The 24,299-nt window shown below is 38.4% G+C and overlaps 1 protein-coding gene across 2 annotated transcripts in view; it reads right to left on the minus strand.

The window, feature by feature from the left end:
- Positions 1-3,484: 3,484 nt before the first annotated feature.
- Positions 3,485-24,299, minus strand: part of LOC120518016 — a 34,582-nt gene continuing 13,767 nt past the window's right edge. The window contains exons 1-6 of one of the 2 annotated variants that reach the window (XM_039740577.1): positions 23,660-23,690; positions 20,789-21,106; positions 16,213-16,497; positions 7,999-8,100; positions 6,754-6,818; positions 3,485-4,184 (exon numbers count right to left, since the gene is read on the minus strand). In XM_039740577.1, coding sequence (XP_039596511.1) covers positions 4,131-4,184; positions 6,754-6,818; positions 7,999-8,100; positions 16,213-16,497; positions 20,789-21,106; positions 23,660-23,687 — 852 coding nt within the window. In that variant the 5' untranslated portion in view covers positions 23,688-23,690 and the 3' untranslated portion in view covers positions 3,485-4,130. Of the gene's footprint in view, positions 4,185-6,753; positions 6,819-7,998; positions 8,101-16,212; positions 16,498-20,788; positions 21,107-23,659; positions 23,691-24,299 lie in introns of those variants that run through there. The other variant, XM_039740569.1, reaches the window with a different exon arrangement.

The raw sequence follows: 24,299 nt of genomic DNA on the forward strand, positions 1-24,299 counted from the left end.
TGTTTTTTAAGGAGCTGGGTCAGGAGGCACCATTAGAACAACTTGTAAATGTTATGATCTGATATATACTGTTAGTGTTTGGAATTCTTCAGGTGGAATGTAGTGTTCTTTCATATGTAGTTCAATTAATTTATTGGTGTTGGTGGAAAATGTTACTTTAGGCAGTATTTCTTCAGGAACATTTTTCAGGGTTCAGATTTGTTGACTAGAGCTGATTAGTAATTGGCCTCTGGCTCCACCTGTGGCCCTTCCATTTAACTGCCTTTTACCCCAGGATCCTTCTGCCAGAAAACTTTTACTGGTCAACAGTCACAGTTGACTGTTGCAGAAGTATGAAACACAATGCAAAATGAACAGCAGCATTTGTTCTGGAAGATAAAAGAGAGAGCTGAACAGTGCAGTAAAGTGATATCTATAGGTGTTAGAAGACACAGTCTCAGGGAAGAGAACAGGACGAGAGTAAAAAAAAGTAAAAATGAAAAGGCGGGGAAGTGGGTATGAGCTTATAAACACCTGAAAATGACTTCACTGCAAAAAGACTTACCACAGCAGGTTGTAATTATTTCACAAGTAGTTGTGAGGTAAAGCCTAAGTAGTGTCATAATATTATTAACAGTTAATAAGAGTTTTTAAAGTCTTAACTTGTAGAGTTAAACAGTTTCACCTAAACCAGCTTGAAAATGAGTCTAATACAGTGTCAGTCTTTTATAATATTACACTTTTATGGGAACTTGCTTCCATGAGGCATACATCTGTGAGGGAGAGAGATAGAGGCAGGAGTCTAATGGTTAGTTTAGCACAAGGTAAGAGGTATACACATCCCTGGAACATTAATCTCAGAATTAGAGGTGTCCAACAGGTTTCAGTTTCTTCATTATCTTGCAGAATGGCAACCCTGATACCTCTGAGGAGTTAGGCAGGATTAAGGAGCCCCAGTAGGTCACATCTAATTCATTCAACCATCAAGAAGAAGGTAATAGTAAGAGACTCCACTGCTAGATGGATCGACACAAAGATTTGCTCAAGTAAAAGAAATTTTGGTATGGTTAAGTCATGGTTATGGCTAGGCTCGTAACATCATTTCAAGACAGATCCACCAAATCAACAAACTAATTAAATGGGCCATCTCAGTAATAGGACACACTCTTGACCCTCTTGGGTAATGGCGATTGCTCTTTCTTTAGTTATATCCAAGCAGTGAAGATGATTATAAGTCAGCATGCTTGTGCAGTAAGTAATGCTGCTATGTCACAGCTCTACCTCTAGAGTTTGTGTCTGCATAGGTCTTGTCTCGTTTTCCTTCCATATGGTGTGCATCCATCCATTCATTTTTAGTTAATAAACACAGAGATCCCAAGCTAATTCTTTAAGCATTGGGAATGGGGCAGAAACTAACTTGATGGGATGCCAGTCCACCACAGGGCGCATTAACAGTCACGTGACAAAGTAAATACACCACATGAAATGTTTTTTCTTTTTTAACATATGCCAACATATCAAGATTTGGTCTTCATTTAAACAGTATCCAAAGGTAAAGGTGATATAATATAACACACATCATGCCATATTAGCATTTTGCTATCCATTGTATAATATAAATAAATATACAATCAAATTTCAAATGTGGAAAACGTAAGTACTCCCCTCCATTTATCACTACCATAAATACCTAAAGTTAGAATCAGGGGCAACAAACCAGGTGCAAATGCTTAGAACGTGAATAGAGAGATGGAGGAAGTTGTCTTATTTAAACTAACTCAGACATTTAGTTTAGTTTGTTTTTTGTTGTTGTGTATCACCATGATTAGATCAAAAGAGCTCTCAGAGGCCTTCAGAAAAAATGGTTATAGATACCTATGAGTCCGGGAAGGGATTTAAAAAGCTCTCCAAACAATTGGAAATCAACTATTCCAATGTCCAGAAGATCATCGGCAAGTGGAGAAGATTTCAAATAATTGTCATCTTATTTAGGACAGGCTGCTCCAGCATGTTCAGCTTAAGATCAGAATTCAAGATGCTGAAAGATGTCACTTAGATTTCAAGAATTTCATACAGGTAGCTCTTGTCACAATTAATGTCAAGTGCATGAGTCTACCAGTAAGAAACAGGATGCACAAATTAGACCTACATGGTGTCACACACGTGCGCATGGGAGGCAGCTAAAGGGCTTGAGTGAAGGCAGTTCAGAGGCATGCTGGGATGTGGAAGAGTACACTGACTCTTTTTCTCCCTTGCCTGTAGACAATTCGCGGGGGATTCCATCTGGCTCTCTTGACATCACTTTCGGGACCGAGCCAATGGAAGTCGACCTCACCAGCTCCGGCCCCTCTGATGTCACGTCCGGCTGTGATCCAATGGTTGAAGACCATGTGCTCGATCCTTATGACCTCACTTCCTGTCTCCACCTTTAAAAACCTGCCCCTTTTCCCTTTTCCCTCAGTCTTGTTTTGGACTCTGTTGTATGCACTTCAGTGCTGGTTATTGTGATAAAAACGACTTTTGCAGCCAGGATACCATATTACACGGGTGGCTGCCCCAAACCTTTATCTGTCTATGTCTCGTTTTTGTGACAATGGGGTGTATGCCAGTAGGAAACCTTTACTGTCCTGTAAGAACATTAGGGCTAGGATAAAGACTAGAACTTTCAGAACATGTGCTTTGGACAGATGAGACAAAGGTAGAGTTATTTGGCCACAGTACCTGAAGACTAGTTTGGCCCAAGCCAAAGTCAGCATTTGACCCAAAGAATCTGATATCAACTGCACAGTATGGAAGTGGAAATACTTGGGGCTGCTTTACTGTATCAGGGTCTAGGCAGCCCACCATCATAGAATCCAATATGAATTTCTTCATTGTGCTTGAGGACCATGTGAGCCCATCTGTCTGAGGACTGAAGCTCAATCGAAACTCAACCTTGCAACATTATAATGACACCTAAACATACCAGTAATGGAAAGTGCTAGAATAGCCAACACAAGGCTTGCTTCTGCATCTCATTGAGATGTTATGGGGGTATTGAAATGGTCTGTGCACACAAAACACCCTTTAAACATTGAGCAGCTGAAGGAGGATTGGGAAAAACTTTCTCTTACTTGAGGTCAGACACTGGTAGAGAGTTGTAGAAAATGACTACTTGAGGGGACAATACCATTTATCAGAGCCAGTAGTGGACTTACTTTCTTCACAAATGGAAATGTACAGTATCTGCTCATTTTCCAATAAATAAGTTATTGCATTGTCAAATTTTCATTGGTTTTCTTTCCATTATTGTATCTAAAGATACAATTTAAATGAAGATAAAATCTTGATATATCAACATATTTTACAAAAAGCATTTAATGGAATGTTTTTACTCTTTCATACAACTTTATATCTGATGCTGATATTGTAAGTTGTGTTCCTTACAACTCAGATTGGACAGAAAAATGATAAATGAATATATAAAAAAATGACATTCTCAATCTCACTTAGTGCTGTACTTCAGAAAATGAACTCTAGATAGGATACTCGGCAGAACTCTTGAAATATGTGTTTATAATAATTGTTTCAAAGTTGTTCAAGATATTGTATGACTGTGACACCTCGTCAAAGGGTCGTTACTCAGCACACTGTATTATTTTCTGCATTTCTGTTTTATTACATAAAGCTGAAATAATTAATCAGGTATATGAAAGTATAATTGAAGTTACAATATATTTTCTGGCATTCACAAATACTGTTAGGTAGCAATTTATAAAATGTTCAGTTCCCTTGACCCTGAACTGGATAAGCTGCTTAGAAAATGCAAAATGTTCAATTAAATTACTGTACATGCAAGATGGTGAAAATTCAATGAAGACATACAAATAAACTAACATTTTATTTTCACAGAATCCCTGTCTACAGTGAACACCAAGCCAGTCTGCATGATCTCTATTGTATTGTCCAATGGTTTACACGTTTTAAGAACTGGAGCACAAACAGATTAAGTGACTTGTCCAGGGTCTCAGCATCCCTTAAGATGCAATGTCTGAAATGGCAGCCTTTTGTTTTATATTCTGAGGCCAAAGCTACAAGCTACACTGTCTGTGATTAAATGATAATCAACAAAAAAAAAAAAAGAATTGAGAGTAAAGGCAAAGTTTCTGTCTTCATCTCCGCCATCCTGACGATACAATGGTGGCATACTGGACCTCCTCTTTCTCCTGCCAATCAAAGTGATAAATACATAAATTACAGTAATTCTACTTTATCGATTTCTTTATATGTTGGACTAAATGATAAACCTTAAAGCATAAGTTTGATATTTTTAAGTCAAAGTTATTTCTTAACAAATATGATATATACGCATTGTGACTTTAAACACAACTCACCCACAAACAATTCCAAGTTTTTTTAAATTAAGATTTATTAACAACAATACCTTTTCCAGGCTTCAAATCATCTATACAGCACACAATAATTTTGTCATCCTCCATCCTTCTCCACTAACGTTATCAAGCCATGAGATGGCTTCTTTTATGTCAAACACTGGACTACTTCTGGGGCCACAGCGTTTCGTAATGGAAGCACTTCCTGGTCAGATGAGTTACTTCTAATAGTGCTTCCCGGCAGTGCCCAAAGATCCAGACAAGGCTGACCATCAAAACTCCAATTCAGAGTCTACCCTGCAGGTGTTCATGCAGGAGCAAAACCAGAGGAGCACTGCCCCCTTTTGTACTGGGGGACGAATTGTCCATCCATTATTTGTTTACCCTGATGGGGAAAGGAATCTACCACCAACCCGGCTGCCTTGCGCCTCCTTTCATGTAGCCCTTCCATTATGACCTCTTAGCCGGGTAAGGATCCATCTTCCGTCCCAGTCGGGATGCCCATTCATCCAGCACGGCACTAAAAGCATTTACCACATTAAACTGTGTTCTAAAGTTAAGCATTTTCTGTAAATTAAAATAATCTATAGCCAGTCCTGGCATTTTACTCTATGGTGCACCAGCAGAAAAAAAAAGCATAAAAACTTACCGAATAAGACCTCTTTGAGTTTTGGCAAAAGAAACATGACTTCTGTGTTTCCAATGCAAGTTTGTGAAAATGAAAGGCATGGATATAATAATTTTATTGCATGTTCCTGGTGCTATTTTTCTTGAAGTAACATGTTTTCTATTCTATTTTGTCAAATAAATATGAAAGTAAATCAAAACAAAATCACCTATGTGGCACATAAAGCTTACTGTGATTTTGTCCTTCAAGAGCAAACCACATCAGGGGGATGAAAGGTTACTGTTAAAAAAGATAAGCACTAAGGTAGTATGCACAGCTGGCCTTCTTTTAAAATGGCAAAATCTCATAACATTGGTGTTTTTTGTTCAAAGATGCCATGTATAAGCTGATTTACAATATGTGTGTTATCACAATGTGCAGATTACAAGTGTAATATGGACATATTCAGTAAGATTTTAACTTTTTTCTTTTACCAAAACTCAAAGAGGTCTTATGTGGTAAGTTTTTATGGGTTTATTTTTCCATTGGAACCCTGTGCACCTTAGGATTTATTGTACAGTGTCAGGACTGGCTATAAAAACAATTTCATGCTGAAAAGGCATATTTATAATGTTTGTGAAAAAGTAACTTTGACTTGAAAAATACCAAACTTATCCTTTAATATTGGAGTAATTAATACAATAACATAATTTGTGTAAATGTACTGCAAAGAATATACACAATTTTTAAGGGTCAAAGTCTTATTGAATTGTCCTCATGTTACAAAAACATTTCTTGATGTTTTTTCATTGTGTTGCATTCAAAAAAATTATTGAGCAGATACATAAAATGAGATAGAATATGCAGCAGAAAAAAGTCTGAAGCACTAAGTATGTATAGCATACTTGCAACTTTTAAATAGTTTACCAGATATGCTGACATACTGTGGGGGAGGCAAAAGATAGTAATAGATAAAATATATAGTGATACATTTTTGTAGATTGTCTTTTTTGTATTTGTATTTATATTTTTTATTTTAATTTTAATAATATTAAAGTCAGTGCATTTATCAAATAAAAAGTCTTCATACACTTAGCCCCTAGCTGAAATTCCAAAGCAGAAACCGACTGGCCAGCTAGCCTGAGAGAATATAGGTGGTTGAGATGAAAGAACATGGTGTTGACAGTCAGCTGAACTAACTGGAGTGTTAGATGGTTTGAATGTGTTTACCTGAGCTGAGTCACTGGGAGCTACACCCCACTGGTTTAAGAGGCATGTCAAAGACCATTAGAAATGGATAAAATTGAGACCTGCAGAGGCATGGGGTCCATCACTGTATCTATCTGCTGCCATCCAAGGGCCATAATGATGTGTATGTGTGCGAGTGTCTGTGTGTGTATATATATCTTTTTTGAGTTCTGCAAAATTTTCCCTCAGGGGGAATAATGAAGTATATTCTAATTTAATCTAATCCTGCAGCACTATTTTTGATCTGTTTGAGTCCCCTGTTCATTCAAGAGACTAAATGACATGCCCCACTCTGGCCGGCTAAGGTAATTCAGTCCCTTTAGTCCTGAACACAGAAGGTTGCATGGGGAACTGATAGAGGGCTTTAAAATTCTCAAGAGCATTGATTAAACATTGTTATTTGTTCAGTTAATAAGTGAAGTTAAGGGCAAGTGCACTGAAGATGGAATCCAGGAAACACAAACAGACATGAGAATTTGAAAAAATGGCTAAAAATATAGTTAAAGTGGAAAACTTGATAACTTTTAAAAATGTTTTGAAAAATATTACCTGTCTTTTTTTATTCACTTTACTGGAGCTACATATTCCAAGGTGGATGCTTTCACTTCGATGTCCTTTTGAAAAATGTGCACAGAAACAATGTTATTCATTTTTACCTCTAAGATTCATGTTGAAAAACATTACTTCTCAAGGTTTTTATTTCTCCTTAATGCATATTTTCAAGACTTTGCAGTTTAGTTCTGAGTAACCAAATTCAGAGTTTTTCTGCAATGTTTCAGAAACTATTGTCACATTGGCCACTGCAAAATTACAGTTATTTCAGGGTCACTGTATATAGTCTACTACCTAATATAGCTGAAATGCCCAGCATTGCCCGGGAGGAAAATAAAGTGTTTTTTTTTTAATTGTTTGAGAAAAATCTAATTTAAAACCTCCTGTTTAAAAACCTCCAGTTTGCCCTCTGGTTGTTGTTCCGAGTGTCAACTGGATGATAACATGCATACAAAACCACCCTACCCAGAAGGGGTGGGTTAGAGTTGATTTCACACTATAGTGTTTTTAGTTGACCAAAGAGAAATGTGTACCAAGTTTCATGAAAATCGCTCCAGCCTTTTGCAAGTGATGCTGGAACATACATAAATACACACACACATGCATTGACTTTTATATATTGTCACACACGTGTGAATAGGAGGCAACTGAAGGGCTTAACGACTGGTAGTAACATATCTGCCCGGAGGCGGTGGGGTGCACTGACTCTTTTTCTAAGTCTCCTACAGATCTTTCCCGGGAAATCCCACCAGGAGCTGCTACATCAACAGGGGACACATTTCTTATCCCGGCACCGAGGATGACATCATTTCCAGCTCAGAGGACGACATTATTTCTGGCCCCGAGGACGACATCATTTCTGGTCCCTGCCCCAAGGATGATGTAATTTCCCCCAGACTCCCTATAAAACCTCACTCTCTTCCTCTGGATTTTAGTTCTGTTTTGGACCCTGTCTTGAAAACATTACCTGCTCTAAATTTCTTTTACCTTTGCAGTCAGGAACACATTATACAGGTGGCTGCCCCAAACCTTTGCAATGTCTGGTGTCCTTCCTTATTACAATATATATATATATATATATATATATATATATATATATATATATATATATATATATATATATATATATGTATATATATATATATATATATATATATATATATATATATATTTACTTATGTATTAAAGAAATGCAATGTATTTAGTTAAATTCCCGTTTAAATAATAAAAACATAAAATTACCTGAATGTTGTAATTGATTACATTGTACTGTAAGAATGATTAGTACAATGACCAAGGGAAAGGAGACCCCCAAAAGAGATGACATCAAAATAAAACACCCCTCTGAAAAAAAAGTGGATATGAAGTAAGTTAATACAGTAGCAGAACTGGACAGGATTATTATTAATTTGGAATAAATAAATAAAAAAATCTTTAATTTTTAATTGTAATGCATGACTGTTCACTATCTAAAATAAAATAATTTTTGTAACTTAAGATACAACTCTGTGGACCAAGCAAGTTTTAGATCTATGGTATATATATTTATACAGAATTACTGCAATAAATCATAATAGAAAAGCAGGTACCTTCAAGGCATAAACCATACACATACATATAGATGCAATACACTGTACATATATATACAGTATATATTGTGAAGGATGGCCGGCCATTTATCCCGGACAATACCCCCAAGCCGCCAGGTGGAGCCCTCCTTGCAGCATGGAGGCCCCCAGAAGACCAGCAGGGCATCATGGACAATGGAGTTTTTATGCAAAGCCCTGCTGGATGCCGTGGGGGCCACAGGAGGGAGCTGCAGGGAGGACTGAGGGCTTCTTCGTGCCCTGTGACCCGGAGGTTTGTCATAGGAAGAGCGACGGACTTCTGGGTTGAAGAAAAGGACTATTTACCCTGACCTGGAAGGAATAAGGACTTGTGGACTGTTGGACAGAAACACCTCCGGGTCAGGAAGTATAAAAGGACAATGGGAACTCCCAGACAATGAGCTGAGCTGGGTGGAAGGGTGGCAACGCGTCTGGGAGCTGGAGGATTGTGTATTATTGAATTATTGTGATTTATATGAGTATTGTGGTGGAGAGTGTGTTTTGTGCACTGTGGAAGAAAAATAAAGTCAACATTTGGACTTTTACCTGGTGTCTGGAGTCGTGGACAGAGGTTCAAGGGAGCGAGAGCGCCCCCTATCGTTCACAGTGGCGTAGTCGGCAGGATTCTCTGGCCGTCAGTTAGCAGAGGACCTGAATTTAAAAAATTTCTGTGGGTAGTGAACCCCGAGAAGACTACGGAGTCAGGAATCGCCACAGCATCACCAGAACCCATAAAGAAAGCCAAGTCTAGAATGGGGAAGAGGAAGGGCAAGCAGAGCACTATTACCAACAGGAGTGACCGGTGTGCAATGGCCAATGCTCGGGAGGAGTTAAGGAGCTGCCTTTCAAGTCCGGAGAAACCTCCAGGATTCAACGAACGCTCTGAGGTACGTGCTGGGAACGGTATGGAAAATTTTTTTATTATTACTCACTTTGTCCCATGCATGTACTTCGGAGAAGATCACCTGGAGACTCCGCGGGGAAAAGGAGACTACCCCGGAGACGACAGCACGCTCCTGTCGGAACCTGAGCACAGAGGAGACGACTTCCGCATGATGGCAGCCGACGAGGGACACGGTAGCAAACCCAGTGCATTCTGAGAAGGAGGAGCTCCGCGTCCCGCTGTTTGTGCCTTCGAGCCCAAAGGAACGGACTTGGTCTTTCCGAAGGGGAAGGGGGAGGCGAGCGAGGCATCGCTCAACCCACAAGAAGGTAAGGAGGGTCGGGAAGTAGCTGATCAGGATGTCGCAAAAGTATTAAAGACGGACCGCAGTTCGCCGAAGAAGGCAACTCGACCCTCTGAGAACTCCAAGTCCCAGAAGCCTCCGTGAGACCCGTCAGAGCACGTGCCTGAAGCTGGCGTGCTCATTGGCTCCCGGCCAGCACAGAAGACAGACAAGGAAGTAAGTCTTATGCCGGTCGAAATAAATAATGACTTGCGGGAACTCGAACGCTTAATCGAGCCCGTAGCAAGTTTCTTACAGGTCCTGACGACCATTGAAAAGATCGTCGGGGAGTTGGAAGCTGCAGCCAGAGAGCCGTTGGAGAAGGTGAGGGCCTACGTGCGGCGATTTGGTGGGGAGCCTCCCGTAATGAATAATGCGGCGATACAGGTAGGCGAGACCCGTATCGTACATAATAGAGGGACGCGGTGTGATCCGGGCCCGCGTTTATTAAGTAGCGGGTGCCAATACACGGCGTGCCCTACAAGAGAGGCCGGTACGTTAACCGAGTGGTCAGCGGAAGGGCTAATCGATCCGGGGCAGCTAGACAGTGCTGATTCCCGGAGCGAGACGGCCCATAAGAGGGGTGCAGACAGTAAAGGGGCTCTCTTCTTGTAATAGAGAGACCCAGACTGTATATAAGCCCCAGATTAAACAGGAGGGCTCTAAGATTAAACTGAGGTCTCCTGACAAGAAAGGAATAGAGACAGAAATAGAGAAAGCACCGTTAGAGGCGGCTGGGGTTTCTCTCCCAGCAAGACAAGGGGCGGACCTAACATTTCCTAATTGTTTTCAGTCCCGCAGGGGGAGAATACCAGGAGGACAGAGGCAGTGTTACGGGTGCCGAAGGTTGGGCCATATTTGGCGGAACTGTTCTTGGAGAGAGGGGGACAAAATGTTGGTTTGGAATAATATTCCCCCTAGGTTCTCCAGGGACCAAGATGGTCGAATTAATCAAGGCTCAACCAGAACATCCTCTTGGAGGAAGACTTCCCTCTCGGGGCAGGCCGCTCCAAATAATAATTCGTCGCTGGGGGGGGGAATACTGTGAAGGATGGCCGGCCATTTATCCCGGACAATACCCCCAAGACGCCAGGTGGAGCCCTCCTTGCAGCATGGAGGTCCCCAGAAGACCAGCAGGGCATCATGGACAATGGAGTTTTTATGCAAAGCCCTGCTGGATGCCGTGGGGGCCACAGGAGGGAGCTGCAGGAAGGACCGAGGGCTTCTTCGTGCCCTGTGACCCGGAGGTTCGTCATAGGAAGAGCGACGGACTTCCGGGTTGAAGAAAAGAACTATTTACCCTGACCCGGAAGGAATAAGGACTTGTGGACTGTTGGACAGAAACACCTCCGGTCAGGCAGTATAAAAGGACTATGGGAACTTCCAGACAATGAGCTGAGCTGGGTGGAAGGGTGGCAACGCGTCTGGGAGCTGGAGGATTATGTATTATTGAATTATTGTGATTTATATGAGTATTGTGGTGGAGAGTGTGCTTTGTGCACTGTGGAAGAAAAATAAAGTCAACATTTGGACTTTTACCTGGTGTCTGGAGTCGTGGACAGAGGTTCAAGGGAGCGAGAGCGCCCCCTATCGTTCACAATATTTATACATATTTTTGTAGGGTTGGATTTGAGAATCCTGTTCTTCATGTCCATCCATATTCAAGAAAACACTAATTAATCAGCGGACCAGTTCCAGTCCACAAGTAAGAGTCAATAAGCTCTGCCCTTAAAAAATATTATTAAACATGGCTGCCGAACTCTTCTTGATGTTTCTGTATATATATATATATATATATATATATATATATATATATATATATATATATATATATATATGTATACTTGAGAAGCTGCTACTCCAAGAATAAGAATGGTCAGGAAAGGAAGTCCCAGGAACAAAAGTAAGGCTGGGCTTGGACCGGAGCAGAAGTACAGTGGATGCAGAAAGTATTCTGAGCCTTTCACTTACTGCACACTTTATTGTGTTGTAGATTTAGTTTTAAACGGATGGATTTGCAATTTTTGCCCATCAATCTACATTCAACAACGCATTATGACAATGTTAAAACATGTTTTCAAATAGTTTTCCAAATTTATTAAAAATCAAAAACTGAAATCTCTCATTTCATTATTCAGACCCTGGCACCCCAAATTTGGATCAGGTGCATCCTGTTTTGACCATTGTATGTTTGTAGACCTTGATTGGAGTCCACCTGTGGCAAAATTAACTAGTTGGACATAGTTTAGAAAGACACACATCTGTTCACACTGCATATTTGGAAAAAAAACCTAACCATGAGGTTCAAGGAACTCTGCTGCTAGAGTAAGAGAGAGCACCAGAGCAAGACCACGAAAACCTGATGTTTGTCACGCTCCTTGAGCCCCAAAAGTTTCGGGAATACAAGAAAAATTTCACGCATGCAGCCTTCTCCAGTTTAACACAAGAGCCACGGAGCACTTTTTGATGTGTCTCGGCTAAAAACAGAACTGACTGTAATGTATGCCATGGATGATTTTGCAGGAAAATCTCCCACTGATCTCCTTGACTTCCTTCATCAGAAAAATCTGAATGAGAGCATGGGGCAGCTGTTCACTTTGGTATATTTGGCGGTGAGCATTCCCGTGTACACTGCTTCTGTCGACCGGACGTTTTCAGCACTAAAGCGAATTCAAACTTATGCCAGAAATACCATACGGCGGGTTCGCCTTTCAGCATTAGCTTCGATGGCGATAGAAAGGGACGTTTTGATGGAACTGAAGCGCACGGATAATGCATACGACACAGTAATTGAACTGTTTTTGAGGAAAGAGAGGAGGTTGGATTTTGTTTACAAATAATCCGAATTTTTGGTGAGTAAAATGTTGCGATTTTCCTAAATAATATTGCAAGTTTATGAGTTATTGTTGATGTTTTTTATGTGTGTCGCGGCTGTGGCTGCAGTAGAAAGGAACTTGTTCACCCCTGGTTTGTCTATTTAATAAAGGCATTTATTGTGGCTACAGGAGTTATCATATATATATATACTAGCAAAATACCCGCGCTTCGCAGCGGAGAAGTAGTGTGTTAAAGAAGTAATGAAAAAGAAAAGGAAACATCTTGAAAATAACGTAACACGATCATCAATGTAATTGTTTTGTCACTGTTATGAGTGTTGCTGTCATATATATCTATATCTATATATTGTGGTCCCCGGCCGGGACGCCCAGGAGGACCGGAGGAGGGCTTGTGCCTCCTCCAGACTGCGAGGGGGCGTCCGTCCTGGTTATGTTGGGGGCCTCGGGTACAGGGCTTGGAAGCCCAGCCCTGTAGGGACCCGTGGCCACCGCCAGGCGGCGCCTCAATGCCTGCATATCCCTGAAGCCCAGCACTTCCGCCACACCAGGAAGTGCTGGGGAAGATGACAGGGACATCCGGACGGCTTCCGAGTGTGCAGCGGCACTTCTGCCACACGGGGGTGTGGCTATGACTGATTGCCGGGAAGCAGCTGGAGCCCATCCGGGTTCCCATATAAGGGGCCATCTACCTCCAGTACCTCACAATATATATATATCTAATATCTATATATATATATCTCTATATCTATATCTCTCTCTATATATATATATATACACATACACACACACACATTATGTATATATATCTATATATCTATATCTATATCTATATCTATATCTATATCTATATATACACACACATATTATATCTATATCTATATATATATATATATATATATATAGCAAAATACCAGCGTTTTATGTAAGTACTGCCTTAAAAGTTTTATTAAGAAGAAAATTAAACCTTTTTAAACTGAGGGAAAATATACCAATAATTATTTGTTAAAGATCTCTGTATACCACATTGTGAGTTCGGCCCTCCGGTTGTAATATGACCAAGCTGTGCGCTGAGCTTACTCTTAAGCATGCAATGTACAGTCGGCCATGTGAACAGTAATCTTGTTTCAAATCTCACAGCTTGCTGCCATAATCGGTTTGAGTTTCATGGTTTGTTTCAATTACGAGTAGTGATAGTAATACGACAGTATTTGTAGGACTTGTGTTGAAGTGACATTCAGCATCTGTCAAGCGTTGTAAGTATACAACCAGTTTCGATAACTTCACATCCAGCTTTTGAGAGTTTAAACAATAATAAACATCAAAGTGTCCACTACTGAAATCGTCACCTGTGAATCTAAGATGTTTAAGAGGCATTGGCGGTTGTCCAAAGGTGTAAAATATTTGGCCATTTCGGTACACTTGAAAGCGACAACGAACAATTCAGCGGCAGCCATCAACTCACATGCAGATGCACAGGTGAAGGGCTTAAGCATTTCACTCTTCTAGTGCTCCTGTGTAGTACAGTATAATTATCTCCTGTACCGTCATCAGTCCACACCTTGAACCTGGCCCAGTCATTCAATACATAAGACACAATGTTTCTCCAGATATCAAGAGTGAGCCTGATATGGCCGTGCAATATGTAACAAAGAGAATGGAAAAGATAGGTGCCATCTCCGGGCATGGAAACCGCTCGGTAAGTGACAGTTCTTTGATCGATGGTGATCACCTCGATAGACATGTTAATGGGGGTACGGTTGGAATGATAAAGGAAATGGGTACCTGAACAATGTAAAGTAAGTCTAAAATACCTGCACAATAACTATAATCGTAATAAATGAACAATAAAACAGCGGAGAAGCCGTGGATTAAATAAAAAGGCTGTAGTTATCAGCAGGGAGACGTGAATCCCGTGGCGAAGCAAGGAAGGGAATGTAGAGACTGGAGCGACGGACGGCCTTATATAGGCAGGCACCCAACAACGTGGGAGGCGTTGGGATGGGGGACCCAATGCCGCCTCACACGGTGACTGAGCTGCAGGCTATGGACGTATATATGTACGTAAGTAGGATTCAGTTAGCGTTGGGAACCCGCGTACCAAATTTCTTGAAGATGGGCCCATAAGTAACAAAGACTGTTGAAAAGTTCAATATGGCGGTCGACAGTGGCGTCATACCATCGAAATAAGTACGTACATCGGTTTCGGTTAGCGCAGCAAAGCCATATCTCCCGATCTACATACTGTCAAATAAACGAACTACACGCTGTGGCACAACACAAGAGTCTTTGCCTCTAGCGCTGACGTCCGAGGTTCGATTTCTGAGAGGGGGTGCAGAGAGTGTGTACACCTGATGAGCCCAGAATTAGGGCGAAACACGTGCCGCATACTCTTTGCATTATTTGACAGTAAAACTATTTCAATATATTCAATATATATATATCAGCGCTTCCCGATTTATTTTACCCTCGCACCCCCTGGGTTTGAGAAGAAGTATGAAAAAATATAAGGTTAACGCAGAAAAACAGATCACCAATTGAAGCTTTATGAATAATGGATACTTTATTCGCTATCAATAATTGTTTTGGTAAAGCCATACTTCGTGTAATCCTCCTTCCATTTTCTAATTTTTTCGCGACTAGCCATGATTAAATGAACGGTAAAAAAGTAAGAGTGAAGCGAGGGTGACTTATTGAAGCAGGCAGGCGAGAGCGCAATAGCTCGCAGGCTCGATGTAGTGCGCGTCAAGTCCATCTAAAATGTGCGATCAGATTCGAAAATAATATATCTTTTCAAGTTCTATTTTGATATAAGTAGGTTGTATTTAGTCGACAGAAATATCTTTGGTAGGAATGTAAGCTGAATTTAGTCTTTAAATTAAATTCCTATGGTGAAGAAAAATGTATGCAATAATGACTACATTTAACTTACATTCCAACCAAACATATTTCTGTCGACTAAATAAAAATTACTTATATTTAAAATTTAAATAGAACTTGAGCAGATTCGATAGTTCATAATACCCACGCAGCACTAAGTGCACGTAAGAGCGGGAGTCATCCGTTTTAACAATCAGCGTATTGCACTGATACGAAATAGCCTGCCCATTTAATTATTTAGGAATGGATAGATAAATTAAGATTTTGTACAAATAATGTTTTTCATTTTTTTTCCTCGATGGATTCTGGCACCGCAGCAACAGCTGCTCGCACTAAAGGGGTATATATATATATATATATATATATATATATATATCATATATATATGACAGCAACACTCATAACAGTGACAAAACAATTACATTGACAGTCATGTTATGTTATTTTCAAAATGTTTCCTTTTCTTTTTCATTACTTCTTTAACACACTACTTCTCCTCTGTGAAGCACGGGTATTTTGCTAGTTCATAATATTGTGACTTTGGGTTCTGGGTTTGGATGATACACAGAGGTGCCCCTGCCCACCCCCAGACACTACACATGCAATATCATAAACAATTTAGACTACTTTTTGTGAAATTCCATACTCAAGAGTAATTTCACAATGAGAATATCCACAGCAGGAATGTTATGGAACAATCCAAGAAAAGGACTGTTAGGTCCTGTGGTCTGCTATATGTAGCACATAAATTGGAGATAAGTATATAGTTCGTAATTCAACTTGAATTTTGATGAGTTATTCATCCTTTAAGGTCTGGCACTACACATCCATGGGTAAAGAAAATTAATTTACATTACTCCAAAGGCTGATTTGATCTTGAAAGTATTAATTAATTCTGATTAATCTCACCTGTTTTGTGCTTTATTGTCCTGTTCAGATTCTGCCCACTTTCAGTAGTAAGTATACATGTGCAATGGACACCAGCCTTCCATATATGAGTTGGAATAGAGACTTGGCTTTGGATGAAGTGCGACCTAAATTCAGTTTCTCCTTCTTTGTGAATGGAATTGATCATCCAGTAGAGTCGAGAACTTTCAAAACTTGCCACAGAAGCCAAACAAACTAGAGTAACTTCATCTTCTATGGTGTCAAGTGATCTGAAAATCACCAGTGAAGCGGAGTCACCAGCCAGTTCTGGATTGAACACAAAGTATTAAAAACAGTGTCAGACAACACAAAAAGAATGAATAAAATTATGTAAAATTATTTGGTTTTCAACAAATCCTTGAGCTTTTAAGACTTCCTACTGTAGATATGTACTTTTGCTTCCACTAGCGTTCAGTTCCTTAACATTGATAATTTTTTTCAGAAAATGAACAGCCAGTGAAGAATATGGCGATCTAAATTAAGATTTCAAGACATCTCAAAATGAATTTCAAAAATCATAAATTACAGTTCATCTGTCAGGTATCTGAAACTCTTTTCAAGATAAAGCTTCCTGTGCATTATCTCATTTTTAGATATACTGTATCAAATTGACAGAGTATGCATTTTAAAGTATCAGAAATTCATTTGGATATTTTTCAAATGTACTTCCTGTAAAATCTCTTTTAGCGACCCCAGTTCACCTAACCTGCATGCATATAGACTATGAGATGAGGTGAATATGCAAAGTACGTGGAGGGGACACCCTGGACATGAACTTCTGCCTCCTTACTCCGAAGAAACAATGGTACCACTACCACTGTGCTATTGCATTTTATGAGATTTGACAAATAATTCAAGATATCTTGAAATAAATTTCTGTGCATTTTGAGATATCTTAAAATAAGTCTATAGGCATTTTGAGATTCCTGAAATGTAATTTAAGATATCTCAAAATCGCATTTGAAAATGAACAAGAAGCTATTTTGAGATATTCAAAAATGTACTTGAGATATTTTAAAAAGAATTTCAAATATCTCAAAATGGTCTGGATTATGATAAGCCAAATGAACATTTAGAGATATCTCAAAATGAATTTCAGATATCTTAAAATGCAGTTTACTTTTTAAGATATCTGAAATGCATTTAGAAAAACTTAAAATATGTTCCTTTTATATTATGAGATAACTCAGATATATTTTCAGATATCTCAAAACAAGTACATGTCCATATTCAGATATCTCAAATACTCTTTACTTGTAATAACTGACCTTGCATGTATTTTAGGGCACCTGAAATGCATTTGAACATGTCTTGAAATCACTTCATGTAACATACCCTGTTCTTTCAATGGGACTTTGTCAATCTGAGATATGTTGAAATGAGCAGGAAATTATTTTGAGATATCTTGAAAGGCATTTCAGATATTTAAAAACGGACAGGAAACTATTGTGAGATACATGGAAATGTGTTTGGAAATGTATTTGAGAGAATCTTAAATTGTATTGTAGATATCTAAAACTGCTATTCAAATATCTTGATTTAATTTCATGTCTTATATTGTTTTTAAGATATCCTTAAATAAAATTCAAGTTATCTTGAAATGCGCTTTAAGCTATCTGAAATGAAGCACAGGTCCACTTTAAGATATGATTACATTAATTTGAGATGTTTGAAAGTGTATTTTAAATATGTCAAATAAGAGTGAATTTCAATGTATCTTAAATAGGTTTAAAGATATCTTAATTATATTTTGATATATTGTAAATTAACTTCCTACTTATTTTAATACCTCAAATTAATTTAGATATATCTGAAGTGCATTTTCAGATATCTCAAAATAACATCCAGCATATTTCACAATATCTCAAATACATTTCAAGATATCTTAAAATAACTTCCTATGCATTTCGAGATATGTTACATTCTTTTTGAGATATCTTAAAATAGATGAGATGTCCAACTGAAAGAGCAGGAAATTTTACAGAAAGTAAAGGTGTCTTGAAATGCATTTCAGTTATGTTCAAATGCACGAATGCATGAATTTGAGATATTTAAAATTGTAAAGTATTTGAGATATCTTGAAATGCACACAGTTATTTTATGTTCATTCACTTCTGAGTGCATTCTGTTCCTGTTAGCAAGAGTGTTTTCCTGTGGTGGTTTATTTAACAATATTTTAGTAAAACTACAAGTATTGGAGACATTGTGAGTATACGATTAGATGATCTGATACATGGATTATCCGACACTAGTAACACAAGATCTTTTAAATGAACCTTTTGATATTATTTGCTATTGGTCATCATTGATGCCTATTATTATTATAAACTTTGTTATCTCCATTATGCATGAAAGCATCCATCCATCCACACTGCAAAAAATGTATAAACAAAAACTAGACAAAAAACCTTACATGACAGTTATTTTGCTTTTATTTAGCAATAAAATCTGCCAATAGGGTAAGCAAAATTTACTTTAGATTTTTTAAAGTTTGCTAAATAATTGTAAATACTTTTTGTTTGATAAGTCTAAAATTCTTACAATAAAGTAAACAGAGATTTAATGTTGTTATATAAATACTTTTCACTTGTTTAGATTTCATTTTTTGCAGTGTGTCTACCCATTTTTTAACTCGCTTATCCAGGGCAAGTGTGTATGTCAGCTGGAGCCTTTCCCAGCAAGTTTTCCCTGAACAGGTGCCAGCCCATTACAGAGTGAACATCCCTGAACCCACACACAAACGTCAGGGGCCAATTTAGCGTCACCAATTCACCGAACCAGAATGTTTTTTAGACTGTGGGAGGAAACTGAAGCGTCCAGAAGGAACCCATCCAGACATAGAGTGAATATACAAACTCCATGCAGGGAACACCTGGGATGCAAACCCTGGTCTCTTAACAGTGAGGCAGCAGCACTACCACTATGCCACCATGCCACCCACATGAAATTATGAAATTAAAATCTTTTTTTTTCCATCACTACAAACTACACTGAATTGGTAAAATATAAAAAATATATTATTTTTGGGTAGAGCATTCCTTTAAGTGACTTGCTCAGGGTCTCTCAGTGTGTGAGAGTTGAACTACCAGCTTTGGGAGTTTTAAGTTCAGTGCCATTGCCACTACACCAAACTGCCTACCATTTAAATACTTAAGAAATAAAATTGGGGAGAAGCTGATTTTTGGCAGGTATTCAATTTCAGGCTGGCATGATTGTGCAGTGATTAACACCATTGCTTCATGAATTCAGCATGATAGGTAGAAATTCCTGAATGCTGTTCTTGTGGATTTTTCAAGTTATCTCCAAGTCTGTGTTAGATTTCCACTGAGTACTCCAGTATTCCTCCCACATTCCCAGATGTGTAAGTGAGGTTAATTGGAAATCTAAATTGACATCTGTGCAGGAGTGTGAGTGTGTGTGTGTGTGTGTGTGAGTGAGTGGACCTGGCAATGAACTGGTGAGTTACCCATTGCTCGTTCTGCCTTCTTCACAGAGTAGCAGGGTTAGCCATTGGGTCTCCGTAATTCTAAATTGGGTCAAGTAGGTTTGAAAATGTTGCGTTGTTTGCTTTCAAAAATTCATTTTAGCCCAATAGCTTAACATTAGGATTTTGAAGTAAAATCCCTCATTATTCTATCTGTTCCTTAATAGTTTTTTGAAAATTATAAGGAATTCAGTCTGTTATGTTTCAGACAGGTTTACCCCCGGTTGAGGTTCAAATTTCTCATTTATGTCCATTTTGTTCATTATTTTATGTTAACATTGTGGATTATTTAGTTCTGATGTGTCTATGTCTATACTCTTTTTTTAATAGTGGTTCACCAAAATGTGGGGCCAACTGTTTATTGCCATCAAGGGACCACCCTCAAACCTACAAATGCAGTCCCTTGCAGTTCATTGAATACATTGGCACTGGTGAGTGTATTTTGTGATTTCTCTGTGCTTTTATGAATTACTGGATTTTCACCACTGTGTTCTATTTTTCGACTATTCTTTGCATTTGAATTTTGAGACATTGTTTGCCATGGATTGCCATTGTTGTCTCAAACAAGTCCTTCAGCTTCTTGAGCTCCTTGGAGCTTAGTTTATTGAACAGAGCATTTTTGTAAAAAATACATTTTTTTATTTATAAAGATTCTATGTTTGCCCTTCTCATTTGTAGATGAACAGTTTTCTCCCCTCCAGTGAACATTTTTGTGTTTAGGAACCCTTAGTTCATTACATAGACTACCCAAAGGAAGAAAATATACTCTGAGCTTCTCCTGCGTTAATTATATTTTAACATTTTTTCTCTCTCAATATATCCTACCATTTTAGGGATTTGCAGATGTAAAAAAATGTTTTTAGAAAAATTCACACATTCAACTATTCTGTAAACCTTCCTGTTGCTTATTTCAACTATAGGGTTGAGGGGCTAAGATTTAAAATTGTAGCCTAGGATATGGCAGCTCCACACAGGCAGTGACTGGAACAGAACCAATGCACTTCCAATAATAGGAATAGAATAGAATAATTCCTCTTTTTCACATTTCATTATTGTCAGTTATGCATTACTCACTTGATACCAGCACTTGAGACCCGAGACCAAAGTAGATACCCAGCCCTTGTAAAAGGGCACAGTAGTAAGCACTAGAGTCACTCTCCTCTAGGTTGTAGATGGTGAGGGAACAATTCTTTGACGTAGTTGTTTTTAAATATTTTCTTGTATTAGTGTTGAGAAGAGTCAGCACTGGTGATGGTTTCTGCACCTTGAACCACCAAACAGAGGAGCAGTCTGCAGAAAACTGTTTAATACTGCAAAGCAGGGTCACATTGGCTCCAACATTCACTGAAACTGAAGAGGGGTACTGGAATACAGATGAACCAAAAGCTGTAGCTGAAAATAATTATAAACATTATTATTTAACACACCATACTAAATTTATTTAGAAGAAAAAGTTAACACCAGGATATCAGTACTGTTTGTTTATTTTTATTTTTAAATCACTGCACAACCAAAGATCTTCACATAGATGGGCTCCCAAATAGTGCCTGGCATCATTATTTCAGTTCCATACTGTACAATATTTCAATGATTTTGAATGATATCTTTTTATTACTTACAAGAAAATAAAATAATTTTACGCAACTGCTAGCTCCACATATGGTTAATGTAGTCCATCCATCCAACCTGCTATATCCTAACTACAGGGTCACAGGGGTCTGCTGGAGCCAATCTCAGCCAACATGGGGTGCAAGGCAGGAAACAAACCCCAGGCAGGGCGCCAGCCCACCACAGGGCACACACACACACCAAGCACACACTAGGGACAATTTAGGATCGCCAATGCACCTAACCTGCATGTCTTTGGACAGTGGGAGGAAACCGGAGCACCCGGAGGAAACCCACACAGACACGGGGAGAACATGCAAACTCCATGCATGGAGGACCCAGGAAGCAAACCCGGGTCTCCTAACTGTGAGGCAGAAGCACTACCACTGTGCCACAGTGCTGCCCTTGTTAATGTAGTGCATTGCAGAAAAAAAATTGGTCTTTTGCAGGGTTCTAGCCAAAACAATGAAGTGTTTTGGTCAGAAGTATTCAGATAAGCAAGTAAGACTTTCAATACACTCTGTACATGAGACAATAATGCTAGCCATGACCTTGAAATGATCTGCTACAAGTAATGATATGGTAATATGAGCTGGCTAGATTTCTGTAATGCACTCCTAACAGGACTTCCAAAGCTAAATCTGATCATAAATCTTTAGCATGAAGAATTTTAAACAAAAAATCTGACTATATCTCACCAGTCTTAGTTGTGCACAACTAGTTGCTCTTGCCCTTTGGAATTCATTTTAAAGCATTGTTAATCACATGTAAGGCTCTGAACATTCTTGTCTCTCCTTATATTTTGGAGTGCATGTGGCCTTACATTCTCAGTTGCAATATCAGATCATCAAACACTGGTTTATTCATTATTCAAAACTCCAAAAAATTGTTAACATTGCATTTTGCTAATTTGCACCACAAATAAGGAATACTTTATCTACAAAGATATAACAGGCTAATACCAAGGAACATTTTTAAAAAACTGTTAAAAACCCATTTTGTTAATTTCTCGTTTTCATACTTTTTTTTGGAAAGGTCCTAGCAGATTATAACATATACTGAAAAATCATATGCTAAAATATCTGAAGTCTTTACAAAGCTCTGCTATTCTTGTGGCCTCTTGCACCATTGCATACTCCACCACTGCAATTTCTACAGCCCAATTGTTGATGGAACCTACTGCACTGAATCTTCAAAGATGGTGCATCATAAAAACTAAGAAATTAACATGTTTATGTTTTCTAGAATGCCCAGAGAAAAATATGCAGTCTTTTGCCCTTGGAACCCCAGGAAATGTATTCTCTTATTCATTTATGTTATTTTTTTAGGTTACGTACTTGTACTGTCCAAATTTGTATTTATTTAGCTATTTATTTTATGCCATTGTATTTTTTACTCCTTGTAAAGCAATTGGATGAAATCATGCTACATAAATAAATGTTGCTGTTGTAGCAAACATTGGCTGTACAAAATTCCCTGCTTTATGCTGAACCTAGGCAAGACACGCCCCACAAGACTACTGCGCATGCACAGCGTTTTGTTCCTGAATTGTAACATGCTCACAGTCTCTGCCTGCTTGTTTGCATTTTCTCAAGTCATAGTTTGCTGCTACCTTTTGAAACTATGTGAAACAGAAAAAGAGCTAAAAAGACTGATCCTAACATCATCCAAAATACAAACAGGAGTCATATTGTGTCTTGGTAATGCACAGAACATTCTGCTTACAACTTGGTTTGCCTGTAGTGTAACATTTCCCAGAACTGTACATTCTATTTTCTTGTTAGCCACTTTTTTCATTTATTATATTGACATTTATTCTATTAAATACCTGTATATCTTGCTAAACATAAAGTATTTTTTCATTGTCTAAGTGTTCTTTTTAACATTTTACCCTACGTTTATTGCATTAGCATTGTACTATTGTAAGATATCTCAATTTAAAACCCTTTCTTCACTGCTGCTGGGGGTTAGTTTTATTCTGAAGGTGCTCTGTCTCTACACATATCAAAGGACTGGGTCTTTGTGGTCTAGTTTCACATGGAGAGGCAAATTTGGAGGGGAGGGGGATCAGGAGAGAGCAAGTTACTTCTTATTTATTTTTTACTCCAGCAACTGTAAGCGACAACATAATAATAGGCTCCTTAACCATAATACCTGGCAGTAATATGATACCAAGGTTAAACCTATTTTACAAAACAACATACTACCTTTACTTATGATTACAAAATGTCTTCAAAATTTCAGAAGCAGTGTCTCTCTGTCCAAACAGTGAATTTTGTGAGCTGTAATTATAAAGGTCTCAATCACGATATAAAGAGAAAAAAAGTATTTTCTTACCTAACAGGACTAAATGCCAAGATAGCATTTTTTTACAACAGACTCACTTAATAAGTTAGGACCATTTTCGTTTACAAAGAGATTGAACTGGCCAGGTCTTTCACTCCAGCTAAACAAAGAAAATTAGAGGTGTGGGAATCTTAATACATAAAACAATCTCCTATGTAGTATCAGATGTACTGTAGTATCTGATCCTGAAGGGCAATATGTCATGGTGATAGGTAATTTATTTCAATTTAAAGTAATTTTGATAAATATCTACTCATCAAATGTTAATGATAGAGATTTCATTCAAAATGTATTTGTATCTATTCCTAATGTCAACACTCATAAAATTATAAAGGCTAGAAACTTTAATTGTGTTTTAAATCCTGACATGGATAGGTCTTCATCTACAGTGGAGATAACATCTAATGCTGCAAAAATAATCACACCGTTTGCAATGGATCATAACTTATGAGAGCATATAAAATCCAAACTTAAGAGCATATTCCTTCTTCTGATCAGTGCATCATTGTTACTCAATAACTGATTATTTCTTTATAGATAACTAGCAGAATACCCGCGTTTCGCAGCGGAGAAGTAGTGTGTTAAAGAAGTTATGAAAAAGAAAAGCAAACATTTTAAAAATAACGTAAGA

This window comes from Polypterus senegalus, chromosome 1, assembly GCF_016835505.1.
Source record: "Polypterus senegalus isolate Bchr_013 chromosome 1, ASM1683550v1, whole genome shotgun sequence".
Taxonomy (NCBI): Eukaryota; Metazoa; Chordata; class Cladistia; order Polypteriformes; family Polypteridae; genus Polypterus; species Polypterus senegalus.